Source organism: Pomacea canaliculata, linkage group LG5 (genome assembly GCF_003073045.1).
Source record: "Pomacea canaliculata isolate SZHN2017 linkage group LG5, ASM307304v1, whole genome shotgun sequence".
Lineage (NCBI taxonomy): Eukaryota > Metazoa > Mollusca > Gastropoda > Architaenioglossa > Ampullariidae > Pomacea > Pomacea canaliculata.
Window position 1 is genome coordinate 12,556,019 of NC_037594.1, and position 25,175 is coordinate 12,581,193.

Genomic DNA, 25,175 nt, shown 5'->3' on the forward strand with positions numbered 1-25,175 from the left:
TTGCAAGACATTTCTCGACACATCGGTGCGACCGGAGCACTAGGTTAACAGTCAACAGGTCTTCAGCTTCTTGAGCACCAAGGGGCTTTTCCTCGAGACCGAAACGTGAGCCAGATGAGCAAAGAAAATCGGGCACCGGGGTTAGAGAACCTTGACACAAGGCCCAGTGAGCGACAACAGAACGTCGTGACTGCCAGCTGTTGTGTAATCTCCAAGAACTACGCTAGCTGGAAGATGTAGTAGTTCGACCCCAAGGCCGGCAGGAGAAATTGTTTGAAAAAAGAACGTCTGAATAGATATTCGCCTGTGCTCCAAAGCACCGGAGTCGGGAGAATTAAGTCGCATCAGTTGTTCGTTCGGTGGCTTTACGTCGCATTGTTCATTCTGCCTACCACTGTGTTGTATAATAATGTAGCCGGGAGAAGCCGCCAAAGATACCTTGTAAGTTTTTTAATACAAGGAAAGTGCTCGGGATCCGTGTTGCCGGAGGAGCAGTCATCTCAAGTTTTCACAGTTTTTTTTTTTTTTTGATACGACAGAAACGACAGATTTGTCATCATTTGAACAAAACGACAAACACTGTATGATATGACTTTCTTTGCAGAGAGCCAGCACGAGTTCTAGGGCAGACGACCTCTCCAGTCCGCTTGTAATTGTAAATTATTTTCCCAATATAAAATAATATGCTTACAATTTGATTGTCAACATCTGTCTTTCATTTACTTAGCATAGACTGAAAACATTAGGACAAGTGCACCGGAATCTACATCACTGCTTGAACATAGAGTTGTTTAAACGTGAGCGATTTGTAAATGAGGAAAAATGACATTATAGGATCAAACTTGTAGTACCCCCGCTGCACAGAAATGAGGAATTATACGTGAAATTTTCTTTAAAACTCGTATGACACCAGGAACCCCTATTTTAAATAGACAAGCGGCGTAGGCTGGTCTGATTTGACCATATGACTGGGTAGGACACTCTTTTTTATACCTTGAAGAGAGGTCGACACCACGGTGACCACAGGAATGGCGTACACACGTAAAGTAGTGGATTGGTCATCCTGTGCCCAAGACTGGGGAAAGGGGAGCCACTCCAGATAACCTTTAGTAAGATTTTTGTGACCTCGTAGTCTCCCTTATCATGAACCAGACTCCATGGCTTGCTTGAAAGGAGTAAAGGCTGTGATGCTCGACATTTCTGGTGTATTGAAAGACACTGTCGATGGTACAGATGTTGCAATCATTGGTTCAGTTGATGCTCTAAATAGGTTAACAAAGAAATGAAAATGCTGAGTTTTAAGAGAATATTCGCCCGCAAAAAAGTTGTAGTCACATGCGCAGCAACATATGATCGGGCCTTTTACTTACACACTGCACATAAAAATATAGTGATTATATTTTTAATGTTTGGCATTGCTGTTAACCGTTGATGATCTGAGCGCTCTTTTCAAGTCTAGTGACATAAGTAATGAGTAAACGAGAAGTAAGCAATGTAATCAGTTATGGACATCAAATATATATCGAAAGTATGCATACTTCACAGATAATAAACGTAGCTCGCTGTTTATAGTTACTAAAATGGGAAAGAATCAAACCCTTGAACGTAATCACCAAAGAGACTGTAATGGTATGCCTGCTCGCAATTGGAAAAATGTATAATTTAATTCGTGCTAGGAGGAAAGCAACAGGTTTCCCAGTTAGATTCTGCACAAATGAAACTACCACCACAAATGAAACTACCACCACACGCAAAAACCTTGTAGATTGCCTGCAAAAACTTGGATTTAGCATCAAGGAAGAGGAGGTGTTTTCTCCACCACCAGCTGTTAGCCAAATTCTTCGGCAGCGGGGGTATTGCGATCTCCTCTCCTTGTTAATACCAGTAGAGGGAAATGTTTATAATTTTACTGTCAGTAAATTCGTGTTGAGTATAATAGGTGATGGTGCTGAAAATGTACACTAAGACCTGTCTAATAATTGTTTTTGGTTCAGCGTTAGAAGCAGACTTTGATGCTGTATTTTAAGCCGCTTGTAAAAGCACTAGAAAGAATAAATATTGCTGTTAACTTAATTCTGATGTGATGAGTTATTTTTACTCTTTCATCTCAAGAGCTATCCACTGTTCTAGGAAAGGAAAAAATGCATTGAAAAGTACAACAATTCTCTGTACACCTTAAAACTTATTTCTTATTTGGTTTCAGGAAAGAAACTATTTCTGTCATATTCTTACCAGTGGATTCATGGGCAAGAAAGCATGCTGGGTTACTAAACCGACGGTTAATTTTAGGTACTTAGGATATACTTAGACTATTGTAACAGTGCATTGTGGGGTATACCTGCTACTCAGTTGGATCGACTCCAAAGAGTTCAAAACACAGCTGCCAGGATTGTCACCCGTGCAAAGTCGTCCACTGAGCACATCACCCCTACCCTACAGAGCCTTCACTGGCTCCCAATGAACAAGCGTATTGACCACAAAGTACTTTCCATTGCCCAGCCCTGCATGTCTAAAAAAACGTCTCCTGACTATTTGCAAGAGATAGTTCCTCCTTATCAGCCGTCACGTAGCCTGCGCTCAGGCTCCCAGTCACGCTACTGTCTCCCTGCAGTGGAAGACACCAACAAGAAGCGCACTGGAGCCAGGGCCTTGAAAAATGCGGCACCTAAGCTGTGGAATGCTCTGCCATCGTCACTCTCCACCATCACCTCACCAACCACGTTCCGCAAAAAACTGAAAACCCATCTGTTTCTTTCAAAACAGTCTTAAACTACCAAGAAACACTTCTGTCCATTTTTTTACTTTTCCTGGTGTTTTATATATTTGTTCACTTTATCTGTTCTTCATTTGTTCTTTTTTCTGCGCAATGAGCATTCTTCGGAATGGATACCTGCGCATTACAAATCGACATCATCATCATCCCACCGCATTAGGTCCATGACCGCCCAGTGCCTGTCACGTGACAGGCCAGAACGCACGCTAGAGACCTAGGGGAAGGGACACCACTCCAGATCACGTCAGAAGCTGTTTGCGACTTGAGTAGTCTCCCTTTTCAGTAACCAGACGCCATGGCTTGCTTGAAAGGAGTGAACGCTGTGATGCTTGACATTTCTGGTGTGCTGAAAGACACTGCCGATGGTGCGGATGTTGCAATCCCTGGTTCAGTTAACGCTGTAAATAGGTAAAAAAATTAAAATGCTGAGTTTTGCGAAAGTGTTCACCGCAAAAAAGTTGAAGTCACATACGCTGACACATGATCGCATTGATACACATTGCACCTAAAAGCATACATAAATAGTGATTATTTTTTAATATTCTGTTTGACATTTGCTGTTGACCGTTGATGATCTGAGTTGTCTTATCAAGGCTAGTTTCATAAGTTATGGATAAACGAGAAGTAAGCAATTCCATCAGTTATGGACATCAAATATATATCTAAATTACAAAAAAAAATAAAATAAAATAAAATACAAAATGCATACTTCACAGATAATGTAGCATGCAGTTTATAGTTACTAAGAATGGAAAAAAAAATCAAACGTAATCACCAAGCAGACTGTAAATGATATGTCCACTTGCTATTTGAAAAATGTATAATTTCGTGTCAGGTTGAAAGAAGCAGGTATACCAATTAGATTCTGCACAAATGAAACTACCACCACACGCAAAAACCTTGTAGATCGCCTGCAAAAACTTGGATTTAGCATCAAGGAAGAGGAGGTGTTTTCCCCAGCCCCAGCTGTTTGCCAGGTTCTTCGCCAACGGGGGTTGCGACCTCATCTCCTTGTTCATCCAGGTAGAGGGAAATGTTTATAATTTTAATGTCGGTAAATTCATGTTGATTATAATAGGTGATGGTGCTGAAAATATAGGCTAATAAAGAGCTATCTAATGATTGTTTTTTTGTTCAGCTTCAGAAGCAGACTTTGATGCTGTGGATAAAAATAAACCAAACTGTGTTGTTATTGGTGATGCTGCTGAAAACTTTAGCTATGAGAATATGAACAAGGCCTTTCAAACCCTCATAGCTATGGACAACCCAGTTTTAATTTCCATGGGAAAAGGGTGAGTATTTTTCTATTTCAGAGTTTTCACCTTTTAAAAAATAAATAAAACAGGTCCATAATGTTCAGTCACACAAAATTGTGAATATACAGAGCTGTCATAAAAGTGACAAATGTTACAAAAACAACTCAATGTTTGGTGACTAGACAATAATCTTTCTGAAATTTGAACAAAGGTGCAAAAGTCACATTGGTAAATTATTTATAGAAATTTCACATAACTGTTACAAAAAAATTCAAGAAACACATTATTAGTATTGCCACTTAGAATTAGATATTAACTTAAATGAATGCAATGTCACTGCGTAGAGTAATTATGTTTTCCATATCAGTCAGCTCATAGTAACCAATTTTTTAAAAATCAGAGTGTATATTTTGCCAGATGATGACACTGCCATTTCCTTCAAATTATTGGTGAAAGTTTTCATGAGCTTTTACACTTTTTTTCCATGTTGCCTGATCAGATCTAGCAGACAGTGGGCTAATGGATATTACTGAGCTTTTGGTATTTTTAATAGAGATTTCAATTTAATAGTAAAAGTTTTAATTTAATAGTAAACAATATAATGACATTCAATACTGAGTGATTATATGTACACTGTCATGGTGTCCTCACTTTCAAGCATTCTGTTATGTAGAATGCAACATTAGTAGCAACATATAAACTAAACAATGTGTTTAGTGCATGAGGGTGCAATTGATTCCCACCATAAACTGGTGTGCTAGCATGCCTGTATGTAAAGCACTTTGCACTGTTCTATGATGTGCTGTGTTATTAAGTGGAGTTTGGGTAAAAATTATATGCTTTAGGGTATTAACATTTAATAATCTAACAACAACAATTTGCAAAAATTTTTTTTAAACATAAAGTGGAAGAAAATCTATAAAATAACTTTATTTGTATAACTTTTAAACTCAGATTTTTAAAATATAAGCTGTGCACAAGCAGATTTTGCTGATGTATGTGAAATTCATTGTACAACAAATATCTCTTTGCTTGTAGGTTAATCCTCTTGTCTCTATACCCCCTCATTATTGACATGATACAATAAAACATCTACTGAAATGTAGGTACATCAAGTAGAAATATCAAACTTTTACCTAATTTCACAATATAATCCAATGCCAATGAACAGCATTATAAAATCTATACATTTATTATTTTATGCTAATATTTTTCTTGCCATCCAACTTTGTGTACTTTTCACAATTTGTTTTAATAGAAAATCACCATTTCAGTCAGAAAAAACTGTTAAATTAAAAGCTGGCTAAAATATTACTTTAGATATTACATGATATACTTGCGCAGCAAATTACAAACATTTCTTTTAAATATTAGCCAAGATATTTGAGATGCTAAAAATTACCTTTGCTCTCCTGTGAGTAATCTGCTAAAATTCTCTACATGTCGTCAGATCTTTTTTATTATGCAAACAACAAATTTATGAGAGTTTGGCTGTGTAAAAATGTTTATATATAGTCAGTGGGAGATGGTCAAAATATTTGTTAACATCAATGTTTTAACAAAATCATCATCAGTTTATTTACTTTTTTTTATTTGTTTTTGAGTTTAGTCATTTGGAGATGCATGTCAATCACACACAAATATGACATTTAGTATTATCCTTAATTGTAGCAGTAATTAATTATACTATTGTTCACAGCTGATGTCATCTGAGAGTTAATGTTTCTGGAAACTCTCTCAGTTTGTCAAGAAACAAGAACATTTTTGTTTTCAGTTGCTAACAAACTGCTTTACATTTTTATTTTGACTTTGCTCCTTCATTATTTTTAAAAGAAGCTTTTGTGTACCATGCTGTGCATCAAAATGTCACTGAAATCATATGGTATACAGTATTTCTGTTGCAGAAAATATTACAAAGACAGCAACTCTCTCATCCTTGATGTTGGTGCTTACATGAAGGCTCTTGAAGTAAGGCATATACCAACATTCTTTTTGGGATTTGTTTTAGTGCTTAATTTATTTGCAAAGTTTCATGCCTTAAAAGTCAGTCAAAGGCTATTGGATTTTTTGATTTAGAGTTTACTCATCTGTATTTTAAGCTGCTTGTTAAAGCACTAGAAAGAATTAATGTCACTATTAACTTAATTTTGATGTGATGAGTTATTTTTAATTTTTCATCTCAAGATCAACCTATCTACTAGGAAAGGAACCAGTGCATTGATTAATTGCAGGGTTAGAATGATTAGGGAACATGACAGAGACTATCAACATAGGCTATATTCCTGGATCAGTCAGTGGACTTAAGGGGAACTTGTTGAAGACTAGATGTTGTAAAGGCAAGATGAGATACATAGACTATTGAAGTTGAGCAACAGAATAAAATGTTGAGACAACAAAATCCAGATTACAGGAGAAGGAAATCATTCTCTAATTCTAGCATGAGAAAAGTTAAGCAAGCATGATTTTTATAAAGAGTTTCGTGGAGATGTGGAGTAGGATTGTATAATTTTATGGGTGGGTATACAGTCACAATGAAGTGACTGACATTCCTCATCAAATAAATTTATTGTTCTCTACAGTATGCCTGTGACATTGAAGCAGACGTTGTCGGGAAACCATCTGCATCATTTTTCTTGGCAGTGTTACAAGACATGGAGCGAGTGCCAGAAGAGGTTTCTCATGTCACCTGATTAAAGAGGGAAAGATTGAGAGCGTGTGTATTGTGAACGCTTCATGTAAAATAGTATTTTAAAGGTGATACACCTGTTAGATTGAATGTTATATATTTCTTTATTTTATATATCTTTGATAATAATACATTTCTTTATTATAGTCATTTCTTAATCTGCTGTATTTCTAGACGCTGATGGTTGGAGATGATATAGAGAGTGATGTAGGTGGCGCACAGCGATGTGGAATACGTGCAGCATTGGTTAGGACAGGTAAATACAGGTAAGAAGGTCCAAAAATAAGCTGTACACCAAGTGCGCCATGCTTTTTGTAGAAACTTGAAAAAAAATTTCTTAAAAAATTCCACTTCTGCTGATTGAAGTATTCATCATTTTTTCAATTTAAAATTTAATAAGCATTAATGTATTTCCTCAGATCCTCAGATGAGAACCATCCCAAAGTGAAACCTGACATCATCGTGAATGATCTTTCCCAGCTGGTTGATGAGCTGCTTGCTGCGGGAGGCAAACTATAAGAACATTTGCTTTTTAAAATGTTTTTATGAAATTGATTTATTAATACGTGGAAACAGAAAATAAAATATCGGCTGTAAAGAAATATCGTTGGGTTTCGTTTGTAAGCTGTATTCTGTAACGTTGGATACATCATGCAATACAAGGAACAACACAAGTGCTGAAATACCCATAATCGCTAGCGCATCCTTGTGTTAAATAACCGGGATTGAATGTTCTAAAAGGGTATCTATAGTTGGCCCTATATATTCCGAACATCTAGTGAGTTTTACATTGTCGGTTAAGCCACGACAGACGACAGTTTAAGTGGAGCATGGGAAGTGGAAACTGTACCATTCCAGAAAAGTTTAGTTGAATACAGCTGATACGCGTGTCGGCTCCTACAATGAAAATGATCGCCGACATATACTGTGTACTTTAGTCAGTGAGTGTACAGTTCAGGTCTACATGTATTCAACATTATCCTCTCATGGCTTTTCAAAGGATTAACAAACGAGAAGCGCTTTGACTAGTGAAAACTAGTTTGGGCTTTTGAGTTTATTTGTGCATGTACAAGCATATCTGTTTGTGTAGATACTTTATTAATGCCACGAGTTTCTCCATCGGGGTATACATTAGGTGGTATGTGTACTAAATAGTCATGATTATTATTGTCATTATTATTATTAATGTACTTTCACAGGATAACCATGAAAAGAAAAGTTTGCATTACGAAAAATGGTTTTGTTACTATATACTGTCTCCTCGAGAAACTTAATTATAAACATTTTACTGACTCCAAACAGTTATTTCTTCATGCTTTTCACAGTAGCAGAGCACATTTTTCGCGCACATAATTACGAAAAGGCGGATTGTGGTGACTAAGAGAACAGCAATACCAGGCAGGCTGGGATTGTACACGTTGCAAAAGTGTTAACACTTGTGGCGAAACTACAGTTTGACCAAATAGAGCAGGCTCATTTCTAAGTAGACAATTTTATACGGGCTGCGAATGCTATCAAAAATTCAAAATGGTTCGGAGAAAACACTGTTCCCCACCCCTGTTATATAGCTTGTATCGAGACTGAGATGAAGTTGTCTTTGTGCTGTTGTGCGAAGGAAGACGCGAATGTTAGCCTGCATTCTTGATTGAGACACTAATATGTATTTATGGACAAAGATGATACGAAGGCATGTACGAGTGCATGTACTGCCGAGTGTCGACACCACCGCACGTTTGTCAACTCATCCCGCTATCAACACAAGCCCATTTCATGAAATGCTGAATTCTGACATCAACTCCCTATGAAAGTGTTTACTCTGTCCTGCGTAAACCCACCTTGTCAGTCAGCGTCCTTCGCACTTCAAGTGCTGCTAAGTGCCTTGGGGATCACTTGCAAGCAGAGGCTGCTGCCCTGAATTGTGGTGAAGTGCTCGTGCCCGAGGCCATGTAGGGGCAGAGTTAATGAGCGATATGTCGGTGGACGGGGCTTTGCGGGCCCGGCGATTCGGCGGCCCAGGAACCGTCTGGAACAACCCCATTGACACCATCAGGTTGGCGCTACCACGCCGGCCTACAATGCGCCCCGGAGAATGTCGTCGCAGCAGTTATTGCCAGGCTTCCCCCAACACCATTAACCCCCTCGCCCTCGCAAAGTTCTCTTTCCACCATAGAGTATACTCCCCACGGACTGTTAAAAACTCCCCAGTGCCTTTCATCTGTCGCGAGAGAACTTGTCATCGTGACACGGCGATAAAAACCGTTAATGAACGCTTGACGGAAAATGGCCATCATCGTGTGCCTCTGAAGGATGCTTGTTCTGCACGGGCCATGCCTCGTGTCACGTGCTGCCTCGTGAAAGTCGGAACTGGAAAAGGCAGCGACACCTACATTATTGTTTATATCTAGACTGTCTCCCCGGGCTTCCTTTTGTTGCAGTCAAAAAAACGAGTGCAAGGAACTTTGCCCTAAACAATGTACCTTTGGGAGTCAGATTTACAAAAATAACGGATTCTACAAAGGTTTAACAAGACTGCATTTAAAAATTAAGGGTATGAGTGAGTATTTATCTAAAAAAACCAATTATCATCTTTCCATTTTATTTGGTATAGGAAAGAAAAACATGGTAGCTTTGGGAAATATGCGTGCGGGGATGAGGGTTAGGAATAATATGATCTTAAAGTGTTCGGGAGTGACCAAGTACCCGAACTTGATCGTATTTCACCAAGAACAAAAAATTTTCTTTGATCTTCTCTGGGTCGTCGCATAAATCCCGATGCCCGACATTTTTCGTGGAATCAAGGTCACTCCCTAGAATTTACACGCACAGACATCATTCCTTCGCTCACGTGCAGGACCGGAAGTAGGTAGCTTTGGGTCAGCCATTAGAAGGATGAGAGCAGATGACCTACCTTTGGCGCGCTTATACGAACAAAACTATTATGGATCCTAGTCTGACCTCTGGCTTCGGTTGTCTAGCAACTTGGGAACTTGATGTATCCAGACGACACGGGATCGCTCTCAATCATTTTATGTTCGTCGGACTCTCCGAGCGCTTTTGTCGCACATCTTTCTCTCGTGGAGGTCTTGGACATGGAACAAAATTGAAACTATCTCTCAGGTTAATTGGGAGCAGTTGTGAAATTCACATTGTTCGTGTGAAGTACTTGTAAAGCATCGGGCTTCTTGATGTAGCCATTTTGAACAAGAATGAAAGAAACGAAAGAAGAAACTTAAATCGCTTCTCCCGTGAGAAATTATTCCTCGACAACGGTCGTTTCTCTACGGTCTCTGGCATGGTCTCACGTCGGCTGTCTGCGCCTTTTTTTTCCCTCCACTCTTCACAAGAACACACGCACACTGGCGCGGGTTTAAAGATCATCGGTCAACTAACGAAGCAACTTGCTTTAACAGCTGTGGTATAGCGGCATCCCGGGGAGGTGCACGTGACAGTTGTATGAACTCTCAGTGGTGCTGTCTGGACTGGAGGTCAAGGTGTCCTAGTGATCAAACACAGAGAAGCAACCTGCAACCCACATTCCACAAAGAACGATGCCTGAGGTCAGCCTGCTCGTGCTGTTTGCCTTGTCGGCATGTTTCTCGGCGGGGATTTTACATGTGACAGCTGATTACTGCTGGATTTTATCAAAGCAAACAACTGCCTGGAGAGGACAGGGACACGGATGAGGAGACAAGCGTGTCTAAGGAAATGGAAATCTTTTCTGGCGTTGTGTTATTTTCTTGAAGAAAAAGGGTTATTAAACTTTCGAATGTGAAGATCGATTTAAAAAGTATTTATGCCTGTGCTACGAATTGAAGTCGAGTATAAACTCACAAACGTCAGCTAAAATCAGGACGTAATCACTCGCTGAGAGACGTAGCGGGTAGAACGTAGAACATACGTGGGGCCAGGTAGGAAACAACCACACATTTGTATAGGATTGTAGCTAAAGGACGAATCATGTAATGGATTTTTTCATTTCAATTATAATGCCAAAATATGGCTTCCTAGATGAGAAACTGTGGCAAGCACCGGAAGGTGGGGGGCGAGAAGCACCATCAACTCCACCACCAATAACATTGAAGACAGCAGCAGGCTCTTAAGTTCTGTAACTGAAACCTTCCCGAACAGCAGTCTTCATAGTCCTGCAGTCAGCCGCAATTAAATCCGAAAGTATCATCCGTCATCGAGAGGTAGGCATGGAGTGACAAGCACCAGAAGTAACTGTCTTAGACAAGTTGTCAGTCGAGACAAGGGCCAGAAATAACTGTTCAGACCAGTAACTGATCCCGCGAATATTGGTTTTTCCGACCCAATTTCTCTGCAAAACATATCTGGTTTTGTTTATCTCATCTGCGAAAGTGTGCAGACATATTCAAAGACTTTTTATAAGTGAACGAGTTGGCTGTAACACGTAGAATATCCATGACAGATTAACAGCGCTGAACGGACTAGAATATTTTTATCTTTTCCAATGTAATCAAGGGGCTTCGTCAAGTTTCCATTTCTCAGAAAGTTTTCATTTGTTTGCACTTTCTTGGCTGTTATGATTTCTCGATTTAAGGAGGGCCTACTCTATAAATTTTCGTGAGGTCTTCGTAGTGAACAGCCACAACCCTGACTCGTGGAAGTTTAATGTTTGATAACGAGACATGTTGCAGCTACACATCTCAAAGAATAAATGTTGGGAATGTGACATCTGACAACACGACATGGCAGTAACATTTATGACATGACGTAGCAGTTGGACATCAAGAGGTGTTGCCGTTTGACGGCTGACAACATGACGTGACATGGTTTGACCCCAACTTCTGGAATCTTATGTTCATTGGCTTTCGGCAGCGATCAGCAACGCTGACGTAGGACAACACGAGGTGATGTAATTTCACGTCTGACAACATCACGTGGGCAGTTGACTTCTAACAACATGACGTGTGGCAAGTGCCGGTTGGCCACAAATTTCTGGCTCTAGCGTTCATTGGCTTTCGGCTGCGCTCGACTGTCATCAAGCCAGCAGCACCCGAGCTCCAGAGGCTGGCGGGTAGAAGTTGTCCTCATCGATCTCTCGGCAAGATGGAGGCTGAAGCGCTTGGCAGACTTCGTAGCCTCCCGGCCAATGGTCCTCGACTTCTGGAGGCAATCGTCAGCAGCTGAGATGATTCGCAGAACCATTTGGCGATGGCTTCAATGACTTTGTACGTGACTCCTTTAATATCAGCAGGGTCCTCGAGATAAATAAGCTACGAGTTGGAAAAATCTGAAATTGATTCTGTTGTTCTTGGCTGTTGTAGCTGTTGATGTATACGCGGGTCCGCAAATGAGTTGTTGCAGGAGAGAAGATTCTCTGCGCGAGAAAAGATGTTTTCTCAAAGAAAAAAGACGTTTATCATGTGGAAATGCCAGAGTTTGTCGTATTCCGCAATAAACTTTGGAAAGACGAGGAAAGAAAGAAACGTGGAACAAGAAAGATAAAGCGACGGCTGAAAAAAAGACTGATTTGTGTTGACAGTCCATTTTCACTCGCATCGCAAAACCATTATTTTTGGGGGTAGGGAGGAGGTAGAAGTGCAGGAATACCCCTACTCCACCATTTCAAGGACAGCAGCCGATCCAAGCATTTAAAATCGCATTTCAAGAGCTTGAAAGAAGGAATACTGGATAAACACAAAAATAATACAGACAGAATAAACGACTGTCACAATGGGTGATGACGCGGCCTGAGGTCAGTCCCAGACAGAGGAGTTCAGGGAAGACAAGACAGTTATTCAACTGTCTGAAACTGGCTTATGCCATCAGGACAAAATCAGTCTGAGTCTGAGGGAAGAATTAAAAAAAAATATCTAAAACTGGGATAGAGTTTCTAGAAGTAACTTTTTCTGGTCGTGAAAGAATCTACTTCTCGTCCATTCTGCTGCGAGCTGGACGTGGGCTTGGCGTGATCAATTGACAAGAACGAGGGACAAGGACAGTGGCACTCGGCACGTTCGGGTGGAGGACCCTCCCGCAAACCGTTTGGCGGCATTTGAGGGCGACGTGTGCGAGAGTCGAAGGTCGTTGGCCCGGCAATCAGGGCCCCCGCGGCCCGCGGGCCATTTGCCCCGTGGAGGGACAGTGCAGCTGCCGCCGAAGACATGTTGAAAGAAAACACCGCGACGGGCGTTTGGGAGGAGCGCTCGTGCCGCACGACGACTCGGAGGACTAGGACGGCTGACGGATGGTTCTTGATCCCAGCACGGATACAACCACAAGCCTCGACAGCAAAATCTTTTCTTTATCACTTCCGGCAGTGGTCGTGGTCGGGGTGGATGGGAAGTGATTGTGGAGAGAAGTTCAGATTTTGCTGACATCAGTTTTAGGTGCAGGAGGGTTGGGGGCTGGAAGAAGTCAGAGATGTTGTCTTTTGTCTAAATAGACTGCATATTCTTTCTGTTCCTTTCATTCTTTCCATCTTTCGCATAACCTCTTTAAGATGTCCTGACATCTGTTATTCTTTTTTAAGGCCGATAATGGACAAAATGTGGCGGTGATGGTATTTAGAGTGTGGGTTGGGATTTGCTGATTTGAATGGAAAACAGACGAAAGTGATTTATTTGTTTTTGTGTCCATATTTAGTCAATTAAATATATATGTGTGTGTATGTGCCGTGACATTGGTAATAATTATTTCAAGCTTCGCAACGCCATCACTTTGGCTGCTTATACATTTTATACACTTGCTTATTCTTGTCTGTTTTCTGTATTTGAAAATGTAGACTTTCATAAGCGCTGTAATTATGGTAACAGAAACTAACATTGGGTTACATTCTCCTACAACACTCTTACCCTCTTTCTTTCTCATACCACCAGACAACTCCAAGAGGAAGCTAGTTGCTCAGAAAGAAAGTCCAGGACTATGCGGTTACTGACACTAAACTCCCATCGACCTCCCTGGTCTGACTGCGGATGAGGCCCCAACGGTCTGGTTACACAGAACTAGACAAGTAAGAAAACCCTTAAAAACAGGTTGAGCGCTTTCCAAACATCCACAGATGCACTTAAGCTGGGAAGTCGTTTAAGAAGATTAAGTCCTAAGCAAAAGAAAGAGCAAAGAATGACTTTTATTTTGTGCCTACCGTAAATATTGTTGGGATCGACAGAATGGCGGCCAGGCATTCCTTATAATTGCATGGAGCACAGGCGAGGACCTTTCAGCGGTTGTCGAGAGAAACATTTGCCCTGTTTTATGTCTACAGTGTCCAACCAATCTTTTCTATTTTGAACCTTTGGGAACAGTCCATAGTATGAGGTATGCGTGTACAAAAGAACTGTAGTTGTGTCAGTGTAAGAATTACAAATAAAGCAAAAGTGCAATTATTTTTTTTAAACCCTTCAATTTTCAGACATACCATCAAAGCCAAAAAAAAAAAAATAAAAAAAAATAAATAAATAAATAAATAAAAGATAAAAACAAACTGAAGAAATATTAATCACTTGTACTTGGCTCGCTTGCTGTCCTGGTACTAACATGATGCTGCTCTCCGCGTGTTTCTTGAAATTTCTGCTTCCGGTGATCCTGCAGTGTGAACAAACCTTTCATATTTCATAACACCCATTAATATAAAGATTGTACCCTTAATCAGTATGGACACAGTCAATGTGTATGCAGACAGCCTAGCGAAGAGGCTGACAGTGTGGATGCGCGGGTAGGTGAGGGAGAAAGAAGTAGCACACGGAGGGAGAAAAAATGTCCAAGCGTTGGGTATGTGCAGAACAAGGCCTAATCTGTCAGGGTGTAATACTGTAATATGTTTGTGACTTGTACAACCACTAGTGCTGGCCATTAGGCTGTGAACTACTCAAGATTCACAGCTGCCCTTAGTGCCTGAGGCCAGAGGCACTTAGTAAATTGGAGTGAGATGGCCGCCATGAGACTGATGCACACCGATGGCTGCATGGTGCGATGCCCGCTGTCTCAGGACAGCCTCCTAGGTACCTTTCCTGTACCTTCTGCAAGTTGATGTTTTGTGTAGAGAAGACCGATGAAGGGTAGACAACACAAAACATATTTTTTTATTTAAACGATGAGGAAATGGATGTATTCTTGTGCATTTGTACTTTTAGAAGAATTTGCGTCTGTGCGCCTCTCTAAGATATGTCTATTCTGATTTATTTTATAAACTTTTAAACTTCTTTCGGCAAGTTTAGAGTTTTGCAATAAGCATTCTATCCGTTTTTCTTCTTTGATGTGGAAAGTAGGAGGCTGGTGAAAACAAATGTGATGGGCGGGTTGGGAAAATGTCTTGACGGTTGGCGTCTCACAGCCTTGATGCTGTCACCATCAGTGTCTTCGCCTGGTCTGGATGTTGTCAGACAAAATCTTTGTGGTTGGTGGGAGTTAAACCCGCTGAACCGACCACCTTTTTCTAAGTAAGAAATGTAATATACTACCTAGGTATTCAATGAGAGGGTGACATCTGAAACGCACATGGCTCAACTTCTGTTGTCAGGACTTCATGCAGTCAGAGAGAAGGGATGACATGTCACATTACCCGCCGACATCTGTGACGACCGGTTGGACTTCTTGGGCTCAGTGATGGTTGTTGACTTGCATCTCTGGAACGGAATGCGCTTATTCTGTATATTGTAGTTGGTATCTTAGAGGCCCGCCCATTGATTAAAAAAAGTTTCGACTTTTTTCTTATTAGATTTTCAATACAGAGAAAGGTCTACCTAGAAGAAAGTTCTAAAATGTTCTTATATTTAGTTGTGACGAGTTCCAGGTGCAGATGGTCTTTATGTTCCATCGACTTCATATGTCCTTGCAGCTGTTCCATTGAGCCCTCGCATAAGGTTACCGGGGCAACAGTTTCATTTCATTAGTCTGAGTAAAGTGTAAAGTAATGCACGGTCGACATGCTCCTTCGTTTGAGTTTATTTCCTCTAGACCGACAGCGCCACCATTATCATCTGACGTCACGTGGTTGAGTGGTTGGAAGCAGACAAAAAAAAAAAAAAAAAAAATCGCAGGCCGTGTTCCAGCTTCATGGGGGTGATAGTCACTTTATCAATTTCATTCTTATTGCCTCCTTTGTGTCCGAACAGGTGGGTGAGCATTATGGAAACAATTTTTAGCTTCTGTCTTGAGCTTCCCGGGCAGAAATGCTTTAGATGTTTGGAATCCTGGTTACAAATGTAATTAAGGATCTTTATTTACCTGATTGCTGTACCTTAAACAATTACCATATGGCGGTACACAGTCTCTTAGAAATATATCATAAAGGTTGCATGATAAAAATTAAGTTCTCCAGTGTGTAGGGAGCATGAAAAGCATCGAATGTTACTAGTTTTACCACGAAACAAAAAAGCGAGTCTGCTGCATCGGTTTCATTCAGAGATGAATGATATTGGAATTATTTAAAAGATAGGCACGCAAAGAAGCAAATCAGACACGCAGATGCAAATATTTATATCTCTCTCTTTCAAAATGATAGAAAATCTGAGAACTGGTTGCTTATCATCTCCATCAAAACATTCTGTCTCAAATTTTTACTATCTTTATCTCACACGACTTCTGTAGTTTCTAGAAAATGGTCGCACCTCTGTCCTCGGTAATGCCTGATGTTTAACCTCCATCACATTTACACAAAAAGGTTCGTCCTTATCTGTAGCTCATCGGGAAGGAGGGAAATCAAGGATAAGAGGGCAAGGAAAGGTTATAAATTACTTAAAGGCAGTTTTATGGGAATGCCTTGTATTAATAGAAAGCGTTTCCGAGCGAACAAAATATCGAAATTTCTCGAGAGACTTTGATCATCTCCTTTGGGAGGAAGGGAAGAGCGTGCTGAACGCCTTGTGCATATTTTATGTCATGTGACCATGGGATGACTTGTATTTTACAGAAAAATACTAGAGGCTACTTCAGTGTCGATTACCTTGGGCGATTTGAAAAAAACAAAAACGAATAGAAATAACAGATGACTGACAAGAAAAGACTGCCACAGTCTGAAATCTAGTGGCCGAAGGAATAAGTATTTGCAGTAGTCAGGTCAAGACGTAAAACAAACAAACAAACAAACAAACAAACAAACAAACAAACAAACAAACAAACAAACAAACAAACAAACAAACAAACAAACAAACAAACAAAGGCAATAGGAATTTTAAGCCAAGCCAGGAACTAAGGCTATATCTCTGCAAGGCAGCCAGTCCTGCAAACAGATCCCCCATTCAGAGAAAAAAAACCCAGCATACATACCCGAGACGAGAGTTGAACCAAGGACATCCAACCTTCACTGAACTGGTGACAGTCGCTGACCGTTACACCACCTGACCGCCTAGTGTGCCTGGTGAGGACATTGACACAGCATGTGCCTACGACAGAACACGTGAACAGAAGGAGAGAAGGAGAAGGAAGTGTGAGTGTGCAGGCTCAGAAAACTTTACATCAAGTGAAAAAGAAAAAACCACAACAACACTTAAACTGTTGCACCAAGAGCTGAGAGTTAATTATTCTCGCACTACATGTCAGGCATCTTCACCAGGTGAAGCGAACAAGATTTCATTCACTGAGTGTGCATGGCTTTAGCAAGTTTTTTTTTTGTAACTTTTTCCCACTTTCTGGCAGACAAAATGAGGGGTCATGGGTAAAGACGGCAAGATGTAGCGGACGATCTATCATTCCGAATAACAGAAGAACGTGCATTGGATTTGTCACTTCCTGTTTTGGTAAAAAAAAAAAAGAGTGATAAATCAGAAGTGCGGTTTTTTTTGTTCTAGTTTTCCACAGGCAGATGGGGATGTGGAGAGGGGTGGAAGAGGGGAGGGAGGCTGCAGACACAAACTTCGTCCTTTCATTCTGGTCGAACCACTTGGAAAAAAAAAAGAAGAGAAAAAGCTTCCGCGGATAGCGAATGAGATCATTAAATCCGTTGGCTGCTATTATGCCAGCTCCGTGCAGGGGCGCGCACCCAGATTCGAACATGCTACACCCGGATTGGTCAGCGCATCTGATGATGACAAGACATTGGCTCCCGACTCGACTACGTCAGAGGTGAAACGGGGTGCGGACGGCCTTGACCCGTTCATTAGCTTTTATTCTAACCTCAGCTGTACCCACGATTGCGTATCTGGAGGAAAAATAGTTTGGGGAGTCAACGGAGGGGATAAGGAGGAACCTCAATTTTTCTGATCATTTTTCAGCTAGTCCTTGAAGTGCAAGAAAATGAGGAAAATAAAAGAAAGAAAGAAAGAAAAAAAGGGACGGGACGGGAGACTAATCGAGGCGCCTCTGGTATGTAATGTAATAAGTATGTTTTTTTTTTGTTTTTTTTTTAGCATATATGGGATATTTTTACGATGAGGTAAAGTGGTTGGCATAAAGTTTGGAGCAGTGAGGTAAAGGAGAACTAGAGATGAAGATAGAGTCTGCAGAAGATTTTCTATGCAGTGAAAGGTAAAGTGGATTCTTAGCACAAAATTAGAAAAGTTGACAAGCTTGAGCAGTGACAGCCAGAGATGTTCAAGAGAGAAAAAAAAAATAACATCTTCATTGGAATTTTATTATATATATCTCTAAATGAGACAAATGAAGGACCTGTAGATGAAGGTATGAAGGTTAGGGCTTTGCATGCAAATACACGTCGATAATGTCTCCTTTGGTTTCCTTTAAGAGCCATCGTAATACTATATTTTATCAAATGTTTGACTGAGAATGTTTGGTCTGTGCGGCTGTGATAATCGGCCTTACAAGCGCATTCACAAATTCTGTAAAGCTTACGAGTCGATGCCAATAATTTTTGGATAAGGTAGTAAATGCATGGTTTAAATCCTCAGCAAAGCTCCAGCTGTACCTGACATTACATTAGTAAAGTATAAGACAGGGGACGAGGCCGTTCGAGACGAGCTGAAAACCATCTACTAGGCAAAAAGAACAAGGACATGGACAAAAATTGATGTCAGATGCTGACATCTGGAGATTAGCAGAGCTTCACAGAGAAAAGTTGTCAGAAAATTAAGAGTCGGCTTGTAGAAGTCTCACATTCCTCGCGTACCCTTGGTTTTTGTCTAGAACAGTCTGCAAACCTCTCACCCAGTGTTTGTCAGCCTTCGTTCTCACATTCCTCTTTCCTGCGCTTTTATCCATTCCATTTAAATACCTCTTCCAATCCCGAAAACTCTTCATTTTGCCCTTTTAACCTAGTGCAGCAGCCCTTCATGATGGATGTTACTGTGATCCCTCGGAAAAAGAGTGACATACAAATTGCCATACACATCCTTGCAGGCGTGGAGAAAGAAATAGGATATTTTTTATCGAAAAACTAGACGATGTTGAGGAAGTTTTCAACACTTTTCATCCCCTAAAAATAATGAATTTTCCCATCTTTTAACGTTCTTAGGAAATAATCTAAGAGCAACTGCCATGTTTTAGCGATATTCGTGTGATAGCCTCTGCTTTTTACTTGGTTCACAGTCCTTTCACGGCGTTAGTTCATTTAACGAAGAGAAATGAGTTTTTGCACCAGTCACAAAAATTTAAACAGAAACCGTTTTAGGTGTTTTACCTGAAATGAGCAAGTTAACCTTAATTTAGGGAAGGGGAAAATTTGTGTTTCACGCTAGACCAGCAAGAAAGGCTATATCATGGCAGCCGGCCCTGTAAAGAAGTGTCACAAGCAGAGAAAGAAAAGTGAGCCCGAGACGAGACCTGAACCCTACCGCCACCCCATCAGTGTATATCCCCATGATGACCCCCCTGCAGAATGGGTACATGAAACTGTTAAGGGTTAGGAAAGGAACTGGCATAACATAAAACTGTGGCCCATAGATGATGGCTGTAACAGCTCACCCACCAAAGACCGAAAGGTCACGAGATTACCCTTTTCTTCTTTTTTCTCTAGAATCGCAAAGAACAGCACTTTTGCCGTATTAACCCTTTATGTCGTGCTCTTATTGCTCAAAATTCGATTATTTTTCATTTTTTGGGCCAAGGAGAGAAACGTTGTGAAAGAAATGTACTCATAAGAAATAGGAGGCATAAAAAGCTGAGCAAGATGTCTCCGGCAGGATGGCTTGTCCTGCAATCGCACGCGATGGTTGCATTGATGCGGGTCCTTCACAAGAATTGTAACCTGGCGTAGGATCGGGAAAGTCAGGAAACTGAAACTAATTCACAATTTCGAAAAATTATGTTCAAAATCGAAAAGAGTATAATTTTCAAATACATGATTATGATTTAATTATGCATTTAAAGTAAAACAGCCAGCCCCAAAAAACAAAAAATATTTTTTATTACAAATTTCTGTAACTTAGAAATTAATACAAAAAGCGTGGGTATCCAAGGTTTATTACTGAGACATTAAAACCAATGTATTTTTCTGTACATTCACAAGGATTCATAAAAGTTGTTAGCACATCCGTAAAAGTAAAATATAAACAGAAAGCAAAAGGATAACGACTTTTGCAGACAGAAAAGCTTCTATTATTTCCTCGTTAGATGTCTGGTCTCATGGCAAAGAAACAGCCTCTAGCCTTTCAAAATTATTTGAGAACAAATGTATTCTTCTCGTGCATGCGCCATGCTCTGCCATTTGTCTACTTGACTGGAGACTTGCGGTGACCTGCAGCCACCATGAAAGGTCTTCATGTCATGGAACACCCTGGACCCCAATAACAGCAACCCTTATCGTCTGCCTCACACGAAGAGGCGAATCCGGGCTCAGCCCAATCCCGCCATGTCGAAGTGAAATTGCAGTGTAGAAGCTGTCAGGTCGCAATCGATTTTATGGGATTCTATTGAAAATTCCATTGAAATACCAACGGTGGGAGAGATCGATGACTGAGCCGGTTACATGCCCGCTGAGCCACCATATCGCTTCACTTCAAAGCTCCCTCCCATCGCCATGGTGGGTCGTCTGCTGCACCAGCGGTCACAGGCAACATTAACGGTTGTCCGTAAGTACGGTCGGCAGTTCTGTTGCTCGTTATTCAAGGAACAACTACTGCTGGAGTTGATTTGTGTTAGTGAATTGACTTCATGTTGGACAATGTGCCCTGCTGCCTGGTTATTAGCGTCAACAGCTTAAAGATTCCAGAGCTTAGTTCACAACTTTTTTCTTTTTTGTATATTTCATATTGTACTAAACACTACAGATATACACGAAAAATTCAACATCACAGACAAAAACCACAATGTACACACAAGGCAACACAGTCACCTCCACCAGCAAAACAAACCATCCAACACAGTGTGCACACACTTCCCTGTCAACCTCACCTCAATGCAAGAGATTCTCTGCTCTCAAGCTCTGGAGCAAAGCACGACAGCGGCAAGTATGTCGGACAAACACGTGATCCAACACCCTCTTCTCAAAGCAAGGATTCAGCCCAAAGACATAAGCAGAGCACATGATCTCACATTCAACCCCAAAGCACATTACCAGTATCAAAGGGCAAAGAGTTTATGGAAGTAAAGAAATATTTTACTTACCGCCCTTTGACTTCCATGCGCTGTGGCTGTGAACAGTGTGTTCATACCGTGGACACGCGAAGATGCTGGACTTTGGCTGGACTGGACATTTGACTGTAGTCAAAGCTCCTTCACATCGCCAAGAGATAATCAACATGAACTAGTCATCACTCTCTGACCTGCATCGCTATGGTATCAGAAAATGGCTGTTCACATTAATGCAGACCCTACACATCCTCTCCAACCCATCCTGTAGTTACCACCTTCTGGCAGGCAATACAATCGCACTTGGAAAGGCAGAGAGGATGTCCTCTGTAACAATAGACATCCTCATCTAAGAAAAACACCGTGTCTTATAATTTTTTTTGTATTCTCAGAATTATCTTGTACTCTTAACATTATTTTCTTTGAGATGTGTATATATATGTGTGCGTGTTTATGTTTGCATAATCAGTTGTGATATGTCGTCACATTTGCAAGTGTTGTTGTACAAGCCGAAGATGTAATTTCTGTTCTGGACGCATGCCTGGTACAGACAATAAAGACTGATCGACTTGTTGGTTGGTTGATTTCAAACTTGCACTAACGCAAAGAGGAAACATCCATGATGGGCACAGAGGAGGCGGTTTGTTGATGCCATTTCACGAAGACAAGAACCTCTGGGCCCAACTTCTGGTTACGAGAAAATGTCATTGCCACCAACTTTGACACAATGGCAGTTATCTTTCTGAGGATGCTTTCAGCAGTCCAGTTGGTCTAGAAGCTGGTTCGCATTGAGTTCCATATCGTTGTAGGAATTCATATCAGCACTGTTGTCTGTTAACGAATATTGTAATAGTCCCCGATTCTTTCCCCTTTTTGCTTGTCGATCAATGCTTTGCCTATGATGTGGCTGTTGAAGGTCTACACCGTCACCATCCCCTCCCCTTCATCCCCGCCTCACGCGGATAGGCGGACGTGCAGACAAGACATCAGACTTGTCAACAAAGGAAAGGAGGGAACCGGGGGCCGTGCATACTGTGGTGGTAGTCGGGGGAAGGTGTGTGTGTGTGGGGGGGGGAGGGGGAGTTCCCCACTCAAATGTTAGACTGAGAGCAAGACTCTTGGTTGGGAAGAAGTTTGTAGAGAACAGGAAAAGGGGGAGGGCTGTGATGTAGTTACCGGGAAACTCGCCATCGATTGCTGTTAATCTGTTTTTCAAGTGAGTACCCAAGGACTTACACCGACGTCCTAACAACCGATTTTTCTAGGATTGTGACGGAAAAGTCAAAGTCCATATTTGAAAAAGCAAAATATAAAAAAAACCTCAATAAAGTAAAAGTAAACTGTTCGTTACTTTATATTTTTAAGTCATTGATGAGAGATCTTTCCGGTGTTTATTGAGCTAGTTATTGCAAGGTAACTTAAATGGAACAATTATTTTCCAGAAAACAATGATTTATTTGTTAGCTTTAAATGAATTATTTTCTCGGAGATTTCTGTTAGTGTCTGTCAGCTCTTGTGAGTTTGTCGATCAGTAAGAATATCAACCGATAGTCGGAGGCAGCATATAATATTTGGACACAAGTCAAGCGCCGCTGCTTCCCCTTCCTGCTTTTAAACTGAAATATCCTAAACATAGACCAGACGATGATCTTTGTGATGTGAGGGAACAAGACTGATACATCAGGTATACATGCATCTTCATTTGTGTTAACCAAGCACTCACTCAATCCTCGACATGTTTGACAGATGTGAGGACATCTTCCTGGTGCTCGTGGTGCCAGGACTGGGGACAGACATCCCTGTTGTTGTCGCCGAAGCGCTTGCCCACCATCTTAGTCCTCTACAGACATTGTGCGGCGAGGGAGACAGGTCCTGCAAGAGATGGTACATTGTGTCCAGAGAATCGCTCTTTAGCTCCAATATCAACAGGACCCAACATAGACATGCTCTCGTCGCCCAGTTCATTAGAATCTCCGGTCTCAATGAACCTCATGAGAATTTTAAGGAAAGGGATGGTGGTGAAGTTCTTTGCTGACTGAAGTAGAAGTGAAGCCTGAGGACATTTCTGTTATACAGCGAAGAGAACAGAAGTGTAAGCAGGAAGTAGATTTATTTTAGTCGAACAAAGAGGGAGGTGATGCTGAACAAAAAACAATTTATGAACAAATCTGACTCTTGGCAGAAGGTATTTCTCAAAGATGACATGATCCATCTGAGCACCAGACTTCTGAAATTTATCAAAAGACTGGAGCGTGTGGACAAAGCCTGGTCTACTAATGTGAAGATATGGTGTGCTAACATAGAGACTAATGAGGTGACAACAAATTTACACGTTATTGTTTATTCCATGTCTGTGGTGAAGATTATCCTATTTCTACAGCTGCGAATGATTTAATTTGTTGGAAGTTATTTAGTAAGCAGTTGAAATTAAGTACTTGAAACCCGTCATCTCCAAAGACAGCAGCTCCGTAACAGATACATGCATCATGATCGCAACAACAACAACAACAACAACAACAACAACAACAACAACAACAACAACAACAACGGCAATGGTAAGATAGAGTCTGGTGCAACAACATCAGGTTGACTACGAAGTCCATTCTGTACAAAGTCCCTCGTGGTACCAATCCTGCTTTTCGGATGGGAAACGTGGATTGTGCTTGCCAAGACAGAGAGGAGATTCCAGGCATTCGATAACAAGTCCCCAAGAAGGGTGCTCCAGATCCTGTACAGAAAAGATAAAACCAATGACTGTACGAAGCATGATTGCAAACTCATAGGACATCACAAACCTCCACTTCCAACTGTAAAGCGGCGTAATCGTCTGGTTTGGCCATGTGTTGGTGTCAAGATGGGAAGTGCAAGGTGACTCCAGACCTCAGGTTAATGAAGCTAGCATGATGAATTCTTTATTGAGACACTTGGCGCCCAACACAGTTAATTATCGGTCGTCTGCTCACGTTGTGTACTCACGAGTGGGGTGAGTATGGGCCATAGTAGTCTGCACCACACAGCCGCCATTACTCGCGGTTGAGATGTAGGTTGTCGCCATGAAGGGTTGGTGAGGTAGGCCGCCACCGAGTCAAGGTAAGGTGTTTACTGAACTGTTTACAGTCACTTGTGCTTGTCATGCGTGTGAACACCTTCACCTGCTCTGGATTGCCGAGTTAACTGAACGGTTTTCTCTATCACAGAGTCGATAATTTTATCCCCTCTCCATCGACAGCAGCATGAACTCACTTTTTAAACTGATTTAGTCAATGGATATATTACTGTAGCACGAAAACACAGGTTCACTTACATACTTTCCCCTGTTGAAGCTTGTATTTTTCTAATAACTTACCCTGTTTGGCTTAGAGGTTTTTTTCTTCACTTACTCATTCACTTGTCTTCTAACAAACCCCATATTTAACGTTTCACTCAGATTTCACTGCCAAGTCAGAATAGTGAAGTACTTTGGCAGGTTCATTTGCCACTTGAATTATTTTCACAAAGTCTCATGGGAGATTACCTACTATAATGTTTGTTTCTTTTGTTGACGAGAGGAGGAGGTGGTCATTAATCTTCACTTGCATAAACCCTCATCTTTCCCACTGCTACTGATCACGACCTGTCTTGCCTAAACCCAGGGTATTACTTCCCTGGTCGGGTGGTACTTGCTGCTCAGAAATTATTTACCCGGGGCAGATCTGAAATAACCAGGAACCTGTTTAGAAGGAGAAAGGTCCGGCAGGTGATGAGGGTTAAATCAAATGTGCCTGAACAGCTGCCGGGAGGAGAAAGGTTAAACTTTGTTCTGGTAGCACTAAGGCCTGTATTAATCCGGATGCTAGCGGCGCCATCTGTAACCAGTCACGTGGAATGGCAGTCACGCACCCAATATCAGTCGGGAAGAAGTCGATCTTTCACTTTCCGAGGCGCACCACAGTCTGACGTCAACGAATCGAACTCAACGACTGGACGGAGAAACGAAAGTGTAAATGAACGATTAAAGGAAAGAATGGAAAGAAAATGTTAGAAGAGGACTACAGTG

General features: G+C 41.2%; 1 protein-coding gene across 1 annotated transcript; it reads left to right on the forward strand.

The window, feature by feature from the left end:
• Positions 1-3,028: 3,028 nt before the first annotated feature.
• Positions 3,029-7,317, forward strand: LOC112565299 (phospholysine phosphohistidine inorganic pyrophosphate phosphatase-like). The gene is made up of 7 exons (XM_025240685.1): positions 3,029-3,181; positions 3,609-3,796; positions 3,912-4,065; positions 5,934-5,997; positions 6,609-6,701; positions 6,890-6,981; positions 7,135-7,317. The coding sequence occupies exons 1-7, from the start codon at positions 3,069-3,071 to the stop codon at positions 7,232-7,234; spliced, it is 804 nt and encodes a 267-aa protein (XP_025096470.1). The 5' UTR covers positions 3,029-3,068; the 3' UTR covers positions 7,235-7,317.
• Positions 7,318-25,175: the final 17,858 nt, after the last annotated feature.